General features: G+C 52.7%; 1 protein-coding gene across 5 annotated transcripts in view; it reads right to left on the bottom strand.

Moving 5' to 3' along the window:
* ZDHHC2 (zinc finger DHHC-type palmitoyltransferase 2) overlaps positions 1 to 12,329 on the bottom strand; it is a 35,681-nt gene extending 23,352 nt beyond the window's left edge. For 3 of the 5 annotated variants that reach the window (XM_039913710.1, XM_039913711.1, XM_029076866.1), the window contains exon 1: positions 12,084 to 12,329. In XM_039913710.1, the coding sequence (XP_039769644.1) occupies positions 12,084 to 12,264 (181 nt within the window). In that variant the 5' untranslated portion in view covers positions 12,265 to 12,329. The remainder of the gene's footprint in view (positions 1 to 12,083) is intronic. The other 2 variants (XM_029076865.2, XM_029076867.1) reach the window with 2 other exon arrangements.
* Positions 12,330 to 12,689: the final 360 nt, after the last annotated feature.

Below are 12,689 nucleotides of genomic sequence, written 5' to 3'. Positions count from 1 at the left end.
GGGATCGTATCTCTACCTACCATACTGTACTCTCAAGTGCTTAGTAGCTTAGTACTGTGGTCTGCACACAGGAAATGCTCAGTCAATCCACTGAGGATTGTTTGGGAGTGGGGCGGGGACAGAAGAGCCTGAAAGAGCAAAGGAAATTCTGGGTAAAGCCATGCTACCCACTTCGCTGGGGGTCTCCAAGGTTCTGCTGCTCCTAACTAGGTCAGAAGGTGGGCCTTGGCTTTGGGACCCCCGCGGGAACAACGCCACAAGCAGTGTCTGGCTGGGTCAGGCCCACCCAGAGAGCCAACCCAGGGTGTCTCCGACTATAGCCCAAAGGATGCTGGAAGGAGCCAGGGCTGGCAGCTCGCCTCCACTCTTCCTGCAAGACCAGATTGGGCCTTTCAGTGACCTCAACTCAACAATATACCAGACATATTCCCTGCCTACAGTGAGCTTATAGCCTAGAGGGGGAATCAGTCATTCATATAAATAAATAAATTGCAGATATGTACGTACGTGCTATGGGGCTGGATGCAGTGGTGGTGGTGAATAAAGGGATCAAGTCAGGGTGTCGCAGAAGGGAGTGGGAAAAGAGGAAATGAGGGCTTAGTCGGGGAAGGCCTCCTGGAGGAGATAAGGCTTTGAAGGTGGGGAGAGTAAATTGTATTTCGGTTACGAGAAAGGAGGCCAGATGCAGGACGTGGACGAGAGGCTGGCAGTGAGATAGACAAGACGGAGGCACACTGAGTAGGTTGGCATTAGAGGACCACCACCATTCTCCCTCTCTCAAAACCCGTGACCTTGGCATCGTCCTCAATTCATCTCTCTCACTCAACCCACATATTCAATCTCTCACCAAATCCGGTCAGTTCAACATTCACAACATTGCTAAAATCAACCCTTTCCTGTCCATCCAAACTGCTACCATGATAATCCAAGCATTTATCCTATCTCGCCTTGAATACTACATCAGCTTCCTTGTGGGCCTCCCTGCCTCCTGTCTCTTCCAAACTCAATCCATACTTCACTCTGCTGCCTGGATCATTTTTCTACAGAAACATTCAGTCCATGTTTCCCCCCCTTCTCAAGAACCTCCAGTGGTTGCCCATCCACCTCCACATCAAATTCCTTACCATTGACTTTAAAGCACCTTTCCCCTCCTATGTTCTTTTCTGATTTCCTTACAACCCAGCCTGCACACTTTGGTCCTCTGTCAACCTAATCGCTGTACCTCGATCTTATTTATCTCGCTGCTGACCCCTTGCCCACATCCTGCCTCTGGCCTGTAACTCTCTCCCCTTTGGATTCCGACAGACGATCACTCTCCCCACCTTCAGAGTCTTATTAAAAGCACATTCTTCCAAGAGGACTTTCCGGCCTAAGCTCTCACTTCCTCTTCTCTCCCACTCCCTTTTTTTAATGGTGCTTGTTAAGCACTCACTGGGTGTCGAACACTGTTCTAAGAGCTGGGGTTGATACAAGTTAAATAGGTCGGACACAGTTCCTATTCTGCATGGAGCTCTCAGTTCCAGTAGAAGGGAGAACAGGGATCCCCATTTTATAGTTGAGGAAACTGAAGCACAGAGAAGTTACTGATTTGCCCAAGGTCAAACAGCCAGCAACTGGCAGAGCCAGGATTGGAACCCAGGTCCTCTGATTCCCAGGCCCATGCTGTTTCCCCAAGGCCACATTTCTTCCCTAAGATACCATGGGAGAAGGGCAAGCTGAGAGTTGCTAGGTAAGGCCACCTGAAGGGCCAATGGAAACTGATTCCCAGGCCTATGCTCTATCATTCATTCAATTCATTCGTTCGATAGTATTTATTGAGCACTTACTATGTGGAGACCACTGTACTAAGCACTTGGAATGTACAATTCGGCAACAGATAGAGACAATCCCTGCCCAATAATGGGCTCACAGTCTAAATGGGGGAGACAGGCAGCAAAGCAAACAGAACAAAACAACAACATCAAGATAAATAGAATCATATAGATATACACATCATTAACAAAATAAATAGGGTAATAAAAAATATATACAAATATGCACAGTGCCGAGGGGAAGGGAAGGGGGAAGAGCTGAGGGCAGGAGAGGAGAGAATGGGGAGGGGAGGAGGAGCAGAAGAAAAGAGGGGTCTCTATCTGGGAAGGCCTTCTGGAGGAGGTGAGCTCTATCCACTATGCCATGCTGTTTCTCCTTTTGCATCACCTTTGCACTTGGATTCGCCCCCTTTATTCACTTCTCCCTCAGCCCTACAGCCTTTATGTACTTATCCATAATTTATTTATTTACATTAATGTCTATCTCCACCTCTAAACTGTAAGCTTGTTGTGGGCAGGGGATGTGTCTATCAACCCCACTGTACTCTACTCTCTCAAGCACTTAACACGGTGTTCTGCACAAAGTAAGCATTCGATAAATATGATTGAGTAAATATCACTGATTGATTCTTCTCATCCCACAACTCTTTCTTGCGATCGCCTCCTTCCAGAAGAAGCAGAGGCCAGAAAGCTTGAGTGATTATCACCAAGGGACAGCAGAAAATGCAGGATAAGTACAGCTGACTGGATCATAAATGGGAAAATTCCATGCTCCCGCCAGAATGGCGTGGATATCGGAGGGAACTGTGTACAAAATGACTATTGTAATTACTTTCCTCTGTTTGTCAAGGCATCAACCAAAATATAGAATTTATTTTGAGCAAAGAACACAGCAGCATGATGCCTAGACAGAGAGGAAAGAGGATGAAAAAAAATATAGGTGAAGAGTGCTAAAAGTAATAATAGTGGAATCGTTAAGCACTTACTTTGTACCAAGCGCTGTACTAAGTACCGGAGTAGATATAAGACAATCAGGTTGCATACAGTCTCTGCCACATGGGGCTCACCATTTTAAACGGGTATTTAATTCCCATTTTACAGATGTGAAAACTGAGGCCCAGAGAAGTTAAAGGACTTGTCTGAAGTCACACAGCGGGCAAGTGGCAGGGCCAGGATTAGAACCCAAGTCCTCTGACTCCCATGTTCTTTCCACTAGTCCATACTGCACACTATAGTGTCATTTTACAATGTGCAGTCTTTTCTGGGTACAAGAACAAAAATTCCTTGAGGGCTGGAGCTTTGGCGTTTGCCAGTCGGTGCCAGCCCCTTGGGGAATCTCAATAATGGTGAGTCTCCTAAGAAAAATCAGCAGTAGCAGTAGTAATAGCATTTCTTAAGTCCTAACTGTGTGCAGGGCACTGTACTAAGCAATGGGAAAAACTGCCCAGGTAAGAGTTCACGTGGGCCCTGGCCCCCTGGGTGCTTTCAGTTACCTCATCTGTAAAATAGGGATTAAGACTGTGAGCCTCACATGGGACAACCTGATTACCCTGTACCTACCCCAGTGCTTAGACAGTGCTCGGCACATAGTAAGCACTTAACAAATACCAACATTATTATTATTCTCTCTTAGTCTAAGAGATAAGGTGGTGACAGACACAATAGGGAAGCTGAAATCATATAAAAACAAAACAACATAAAAGTGCTAAACCCAATTAGTCTGGGGGAGAGGGAGGTTGGGGGGGCAGGGAAGGTGGTAGGGGCCTCTGGGGCCTGTCACTCAGGTGGTCATCCAGAGTCCAGGCCTAATCGAAGGGGGAGGATGTGGGAGAGGGGTTGGTGGTGAGACAGAAGAGACTGGTGCATAGAGAGTAAACTGGAGCTAGAAGAGCGGAGTGTGCGGGTTGGGCTGGAGTAGGAGAATAGTGAGGTGAGGTAGTATGGGCTGAGATGACTGAGTGCTTGAAAGTCAGTGGTAAGGGCTTTCCGTTTTATGCGGAGGTGGAACTCTCTCCTCTTTCATATACAACAGACAATCACCTCCCCAGCTTCAAAGGCTTATTAAAAACACATCTCCTCCAACAGGCCTTCCCCGACTAAGCCCTCATTTCCCCTATTCCCTCTCCCTTCTGTGTCATCCTTGCACTTGGATATGTATCCCATATTCGCACCAACCTCAGCTCCGCAGTCCTCATATTCATACTTGTGATTTATTTTAATGGACGACTCCCCGTCTAGACTAAGTAGGAACATGCCTATCAACTCTGTTATAGGTTGTCCTCTCCCCACTGCTCAGTACAGTGAGCTCTCTGTGGCAGGGATTATCACTGTTTATTGATGTATTGTACTTCCCCAAGTGCTTCGTACAGTGTTCTGCACACAGTAAGCGCTTAATAAATACAATGAATGAATGAATGAATGAATGCTCTGCACACAATAAGTGCTCAATTAATACCCCTGATTAAGAACCATCAGGCTGAGAGAAAACGTCGATACTGGGGAAAGTCGCACCTCGGCCAGATCGCGGATCCACCGTGCGCGGAGGAACTGGGTGGTCGTTGCCCTCCTTGATAGATGGCCATGATAGGGTGATGCAACGGTGCCTCGGGACCAGTTGCCATACACACCCGGGGCTGCAAGAAGATGCCTCTGACTGGGCTGGGGCTGGGCCCGGGCCTGGTGTCCAGCCCAGCAGCAGCAGTGCCTGCTACCGGGGAACAGGAGCCCCCAGAGCCAGCGGACCGCTGGGGGCGGTGGCCCCGGGCACCCAGCAGCAAGGTTTGCTGCATAAACCAACTGGGTAGAAAAAAGAAAGAAATTTGCTGCTTTTTAAAATGAGGACAAATAGAGACACCTCCTTAAATGTGAGACCTTCAGATGGGAGATGCCGATATAAGGTGTGATAGTCGATATTTACCTTAATGAATAAAAACAAATTCATTGCTGGGGTGGGGAAAAATCTTATGTCCAAATCTTTGATTTAGACAGTAAAATTATTTCTGCTATTTCAATTAATCAACCAAATCGATCGACCAAACCATCCCTGGTATCTACTGAGGGCAGAGCCCCACCATTCGAATGATATAATAATAATAAGGACATTTACTGAGCACTTACTATGTGTTAAGCACTGTTCTAAGTGACAGAGTAGACGAAAGTTACTCGGGTTGGACACAGTCCCTCGGGAGAGAGCAACGGCGCAAGACAGAGGTTCTGCACTTTGAGGAGCTGGCAGTCGACTCACTTTTTACATTGCTTTTCATGTTTTTTCCCCTCCCCGATTTAGAAGCTGCCAAACATTTCGAAGTTCCTGGCTTTCCTGATGCCACTTGGCCCTACAGTGGGCCTGGCCTTATCGCATCTCCAAATACAGTAAGAAGCAGGGCGCACGGTAAAGAAAGAAAATCAGAGGGGAATGAACGGGTCGGTACTTTTCCTCTGCCCCCGGCGAGGCTTCTGGGATCTGGTCGGGTCAGGGAAGCCACGGGCCAAGAGGTAGGCCCAGCCTGGCCAGCACAGTGCCTGCCAACCAGTGGCATCAGTGGCATCTGTTGAGAGAACGCCTACCGCGTGCACAGCTCTGAACTAAGCAAGCGCTCGGGAGAGTCCACTGGCGTGGTGGCCAGGCACACCTGCTCAGATGCACGCCAGCCTGCCCGGGCCCAGCCAGGCCGGGCCTTTGTTTGCTTCGCTGCAGTCGATCATTTACTTCACCAATAATGCCAATAGTAATATAATGATAATGGTATTTGTTAAATGCGTACTGTGCGCCAAGTACTGTACTAAGCACTAGGGTAGGTACACGATAACCGGGTCCTACGTGGGGCTCACACAGTCTAAGTAGGAGAGAGAACAGGCAGTGAATCCTTATTTTGGTGGTGAGGGGACTGAGGCACAGAGAAGTTAAGAGACTGGCCCAGGGTCACACAGCAAGCATGTGGCTGAGCCGGGATTAATGTTGGTATTTGTTAAGTGCTTACTACTAATAATAATAATGGTGGTATTTGTTAAGCGCTTACTATGTGCTGAGCACTGTTCTAAGCGCTGGGGTAGACATAGGGGAATCAGGTTGTCCCACGTGGGGCTCACAGTCTTAATCCCCATTTTACAGATGAGGGAACTGAGGCACAGAGAAGTGAAGTGACTTGCCCACAGTCACACGGCCGACAAGTGGCAGAGCTGGGATTCGAACTCATGAGTCCTGACTCCAAAGCCCGTGCTCTTTCCACTGAGCCACGCTGCTTCTTCTGCGCTTACTATGTGCAGAGCACTGTTCTAAGCGCTGGGGTAGATACAGGGTAATCAGGCTGTCCCATGTGAGGCTCACAGGCTTAATCCCCATTTGACAGATGAGGTAACTGAGGCCCAGAGAAGTGAAGTGACTTGCCCACAGTCACACAGCTGACAAGTGGCAGAGCCGGGAGTCGAACCCATGACCTCTGACTCCGAAGCCGAGGCTCTTTCACTTCACTTCTCTGTGCCTCAGTTACCTCATCTGTAAAATGGGGATGAAGACTGTGAGCCTCCCACAGGACAACCTGATTACCCTGTATCTACTCTAGTGCTTAGAAGAGTGCTCTGCACATAGTAAGCACTTAACAAATACCAACATTAAAAGCAGCGTGGCTCAGTGGAAAGAGCATGGGCTTTGGAGTCAGAGGTCATGGGTTCGAATCCCAGCTCTGCCACTTGTCAGCTGTGTGACTGTGGGCAAGTCACTTAACTTCTCTGTGCCTTAGTGACCTCATCTGTAAAATGGGGATTAAGACTGTGAACCTCCCGTGGAACAACCTGATTACCCTGTATCTCCCCCAGCGTTTAGAACAGTGCTCTGCACATAGTAAGCGCTTAACAAATACCAAAATTATTATTATCATGTTCTTGAAGATTATTCCCAATATGAAACCCAGGCAGTAAAAACCAAGAAACAGGCTCAGAATACTTTCATTTATCTACATGTAAGCAGAGGGATTGGGGAGTTATTGTGGATTCTCTGAAGAGTTTGACAATTACCATTCACAGCATTTTCCCACCGTCACCTCTCCTTCTATGAGCCCACAATGGCTCACCCCACCAGGCAGGTGATTTTTACCCACGCTCTTCTGCCTGATCCAGAGAGAAGCTGTGAAGATACTTAAGCAGCTGGAAAGGTGATGGAGGGGTATAGTGCTCAGCACACGGTAAATGCTTAATAACCGACACCCCTTCATATATTATGATCCACCACTCTCCCCACTTTCAAAACCTTCCTAAAATCACATCTTCTCCAAGAGGCCTTCCCAGGCTAAGCCTCATTTTCCCTACCCACCCTCCCTTCTGCATCACCTATACATTTAGGCTGGGTAATAATAATAATAATAATGTTGGTACACGTTAAGCGCTATGTGTAGAGCACTGTTCTAAGCGCTGGGGTAGATACAGGGTAATCGGGTTGTCCCACGTGAGGCTCGCAGTTAATCCCCATTTTACAGATGAGGTAACTGAGGCACAGAGAAGTGAAGTGACTTGCCCACAGGCACACAGCTGACAAGTGGCAGAGCCGGGATTCAAACCCATGACCTCTGACTCCCAAGCCTGGGCTCTTTCCACTGAGCCACGCTGCTTCTCTACCCTTAAGCACTTTGAAACCCCATTCCCTCTCAGCACTTATGAACATATCCTTATGCACTACAATTTCCCCTTCCTCTAATTTATTTTAATGTCTGTCTCCCTCTCTAGACTGTAAGCTCCTTATGATCATTTCTACCAACTCTATTAAACCGATCAATTGTATTTAATCGATCGTATTTATTGAACACTTACTGGGGGCAGAACACTGTATTAAGTGCTTGAGAGAGTACAATTAGCACTGTACCAGGAACTTGGGAAAGTACAATATAACAGACACATTCCCTGCCCACAACAAGTTTACAGGCTAGAGGGGAAACAGACATTAATATAAATAAATTACGGATATGCACTTTAGTGCTCTGGGATGTGCTTCAACTCTGCCCAGCAAAATTATTTCTCCATCCTTATTGACACCCATGCCCGCTGCTCTCGTCGGTTGTTCCAGACGTTCAACTCCCTCCTCGGGCCTCCTGCTCCCCACCGCCTCCCCCATCTCTTGCCCCTAATTGACAAGGCCACCTATTTTATTGAGGAAATTGACACTATCAGGCGTGAGCTCCCTAAAACCTCCCTTGCCCCTTCCCAGTCCCTCCCTCCTCCTACCCCTCCCTTCGACTCTCCCATCTTTTCCAGCAGTATCTCAAGAGGAAATCTCCTGCCTTCTTTCAAAATCCACTTCTCCACCTGAGCATCTGACCCCATCCCTTCTCACCTTATTCGTTCTGTAGTATTTGTTGAGCTCTTACTATGTGCTCAATACTGTACTAAGCGCTTGGAATGTACAATTCGGCAACAGATAGAGACCATCCCTGCCCAATAACGGGTTCACAGTCTAAACGGGGGAGACAGACAGCAAAACAAAACAGAACAAAACAAGACAACATCATCAAGATAAACAGAATCATAGATACATACACATTCAAATTCCTCTCTTCCAATTCCTTGACCCCCTCCAATCTGGCTTCCACCGGCTTCACTACACAGAAACGGCCCTACCCAAGGTCACCAATGATCACCTTGCCAAATCCAACAGCCTCTACTCCATCCTAATCCTCCTCTCAGCTGCCTTCAACACTGTTGATCACCACCTTTTCCTGGACACACTTTCCAACCTCAGCTTCACTGACGCTGTCCTCTCCTCGTTCTTCTCCTGTTCATTCATTCAGACATATTTATTGAGCGCTTACTGCGTGCAGAGCACTGTATTAAGTGCTTGACAGAGTACAATATTACAATAAACAGACACATTCCCTGCCCACAATGAGCTCCTACCTCTCTGGTTGCTCATTCTCAGCTTTTTTCACAGGCTCCTCCTCTGCCTCCCACCCCCTAACTCTGGGGGTCCCTCAAGGTTCAGTTTTGGGTCCCCTTCTTTTCTCCATCTACACCCACTCCCTTGGAGAACTCATTCATTCCCATGGCTTCAACTACCACCTCTATGCGGATGATACCCAAATCTACGTCTCCAGCCCTGATCTCTCTCCCGCTCTCTGCAGTGTTTCCTCCTGCCTTGGGAAGACATCTCCCCTTGGGAAGCAATGTGACCTAGTAGATAGAACTCAGGTGTGGGAGTCAAAAGGACTCGGGTTCTAATCCCAGCTGGAGTCAAAAGGACCTGGGTTCTAAACCCAGCTCTGCCACTTTTCTGCTGCGTGATCTTGGGTAAGTCACTTCATTTCTCTGTGCTTCAGTTACTTCATCTGTAAGATGAGGATTAAGACCGTGAGCCCCATGTGGGACAGGGACTACGCCCAACCCAATCGCCATGTATCTATCCCGGCGCTTAGTACACAGCGCCTGGTACATAGTATGCGTTCAATAAATTTCACAATTACTTGGATATCCTGCTGCCACCTTAAACTTATCATGTCCAAAACGGAACTCATCTCTTCCCACCCAAACCCTGTCCTTCCCCTGACTTTCCCATTATTGTAGACAGGGCCGCCATCCTTCCCGTCTCACAAGCCCGTAACTTTAGCGTTATCCTCAGATCATCTCTCTCATTCAACCCCCATATTCAGTCCGTCACTAAATCCTGTCGGTTCAGTCTCCACAACCTCGCTGATGTCCGTCCTTCCCTCTCCATCCAAAGCGCTACCATGTTAATCCAAGCACTAATCCTATCCTGCCTTGATTATGGTATCAGCCTCCTTGCCGACCTCCCTGTCTTCCGTCTCTCCCCACTCAATCGTCACTCTGCTGGCCATTTCGTTTTTCTACACAAAAGTCCGGTCCACGTTTCCCCACTCCTCAAGAACCTCCAGCGGTTGCCCATCCACCTCCGTGTCGAACAGAGACTCCTTACCGTCGGCTTTAAAGCAGTCCATCACCTGGCCCCCTCCTACCTCACCTCGCTACTCCCCTACCACGAGCCAGCCCGCACTCGACTCCTCTAATGCCAACCGCCTCCCCGTACCTTGATCTCGTCTACCTTGCCGCGAGACCTCTCACCCACGTCCCGCCTCGGGCCCGCGACGCCCTCCCTCTTCATATCCGACAATTACTCTCCAATGCCTTCAAAGCCTGATTGAAGGCACCTCTCCTCCCAGGGGCCTTCCCTGACTAAGCCCTCTTTTCCTCTTCTTCTACATTTTCCCAAGATCTCAGAATAGCGCTCCGCACACAGTAGGGGCTCAATGAATACCACTGATTGATCGACTGACAAATACTATTAGGGGCCGGTGCCATCCATAGAGAAGTCAGCCCGGGGTCAAATTCAACCTCCCAGTTTGAGAGGCAAGACCCATTTTCTTAACCCCTCCCCAGTTCAACGGAACCACACAAACTCGTCAGGCAGCAGCCGCGTTTAAACCCGGGGCACAATTTTCTGCCCGGCTACGAGCCACGACATCAGCTGATTTACCCCCGCAACCTTGGGGCCCCACGGAGCTTGGCCCCGAGCCATCTAGCACCGCGCCTGGAAGGCAGCTTTTCCCACGAAAATGCCAATCCGGGCTTCTGACTAGAGTATAGAAATGACTCCTATGGGTTTCTTTTTCCACGTAGTCTCCGGCCTGCAGGGCCCACCTCGGTCCCCTCGGCCAGGACATCCCACCGCTGCTGCTCCCTCCCTGCTCGGGTCCCCTGATCCCCATGAGTGGGAGGGCTGGGAGTCCCAGAGGAAGAGAAAACGGCCTGGGGCCTGAAGCCTGGGGCCTGGGGCCTGGGGCCTGGAGTCGGGGGCCTGGGGCCTGGGGCCTGGAGTCGGGGGCCTGGGGCCTGGGGCCTGGGGCCTGGAGTCGGGGGCCTGGAGTCGGGGGCCTGGGGCCTGGAGCCTGGAGCCAGCTCCTGCTACCCAGAGCCTCCTTCCTGCCCCGGGGCCTGGCATCCTGCTGCCCGCACAGGGGCGGAGGGGCCCCGGGCAGTGCCGGCGCAGTCGTAGGGGATGCTGCCGACGGAGGGGTGTGGGCAGTGAGGATGCGGATGTAGGGGATGCCGTCGCCAGTGGGGCTGCAGACGGAGAGGGGCCCGCAATGGGGGTACTGCAGCAGTCGGGGTGCCCGTGGAAGGGGCCCGGGGTCCCGCCGGTTCCGTTCGCTGGGGCCGGGGGTGAGGGGCGGCCCGGAGTGGTGCTGAGCGGGGGCGGGGAGCGGTAGTAGGGTGAGGCAGGCAGACGGAAGCCGTTTTCCGAAACGGACGCGATGATGCTGCTGCCTAGGAGTCCGAGGGGGCAGGGGGGAGGACATCCCGGACAGGTGGGCTAGGGCGAGGCTGGCTCTGAGGACAGCCCTGACCAGAGGGGAGGAGGCTGGGGGGGGGGGGCAGCGGTGTCCAGAGAGGCGGGGGGAGGACAGCACTGACAGGTGGGGGGGGGGATGGGGGGGGCAGCACTGTCCAGAGGGTTTGGAGGAGGAGGACGACACTGACCAGCGGGGCTGGAGGGAGGGTGGCCCTGACATGTGGAATAGGGCGAGGACAGCGCTGACCAGAGGGGCGGGAAGGAGGACAGCGCTGATCAGAGGGGCTGGGGGGAGGACAGCACTGACCGGGGGATTGGGGAGGAGGACAGCACTGACCAGAGGGACTGGGGGGGGGGACAGCACTGACCAGAGGGACTGGGGGGGGGGACAGCACTGACCAGAGGGACTGGGGGGAGAGTAGCACGGACAAGAGGGGCTGGGGGGGAGGACAGCACTGACAGGTGGGGTGGGGATGGGTGGGGCAGCACTGTCCAGAGGGTTTGGAGGACAACACTGACCAGCAGGGCTGGAGAGAGGAGGCGGCCCTGACAGAGGGGGTAGGGCGAGGACAGTGCTGACCAGAGGGGCGGGAAGGAGGACAGCGCTGACCAGAGGGACTGGGGGGGGGGGACCAGAGGGGCTGGGGGGGGGGACAGCACTGACAGGTGGGGTGGGGATGGGTGGGGCAGCACTGTCCAGAGGGTTTGGAGGAGGACCACCACACTGACCAGAGGGATGGAGGGAGGAGGGCAGCACTGACCAGAGAGGTTGGGGGAAGGATAGCACTGACCAGAGGGATGGAGGGAGGAGGACAGCACTGACCAGAGGGGCCTGGGGGGAGGAGGACAGCACTGACCAGAGGGGCCTGGGGGGAGGAGGCCAGCACTGACCGGAGGTAGAGGGGGACGGGTGCGTGAGGGTGTGGAGTCCGGCCGGGGCCCGCCGGGAGGGGCCGGGGCGGGGTCCGGGTCCGGACACTCACCGAGGCCCAGCTCCACCACATAGGCGTAGTAGGACCAGCCGAGAAGGAGGAAGATGAAGAGCACCGGGACCCAATAGAGCGCCCGCCGCCAGCGCCGCCTCGTCCGCCCCGGCCTCGGGCCCGGACCCGGACCCGGACCCGGACCCGGACCCGGACCCGGACCAGGACCCGACGGCGCCATCTTCTACCGCCGCCAAAAACGCAGGGCCCACCGACGGATGGCTGGCTGGCTGGCTGGCTGGCTGGCTGGCTGTCCGTCCGTCCGGCCGTCTGTCCGTCTGTCTGTCCGGCCGGCCGGCCGACCGTCCCTCCGGGGGGCGGGGCCGGCTCCAGGGGCGGGGCCTGCGGCGGCGCGGGGGGCGGGGCAGGGGCGGAGCCAGAGACGTTATTGGTGGGCAGGGCCGGGAGGGGGCGGGGCCAGAGGGAAGAGGCGGGGCCAAGGATGCTATTGGTGGGCAGGGCCGGGAGGGGGCGGGGTCAGAGGGAAGGGGCGGGGTCAGGGATGTTATTGGTGGGCAGGGCCGGGTGGGGGGCGGAGCCAGAGGGAAAGGGGCGGGGCCAAGGATGTTATTGGCGGGCAGGGCCGGGGAGGGGGCGGAGCCTCGT

Source organism: Ornithorhynchus anatinus, chromosome 12, assembly GCF_004115215.2.
Source record: "Ornithorhynchus anatinus isolate Pmale09 chromosome 12, mOrnAna1.pri.v4, whole genome shotgun sequence".
In the NCBI taxonomy this organism is placed as follows: domain Eukaryota; kingdom Metazoa; phylum Chordata; class Mammalia; order Monotremata; family Ornithorhynchidae; genus Ornithorhynchus; species Ornithorhynchus anatinus.
This window is presented reverse-complemented; position numbering and strand designations above follow the sequence as displayed.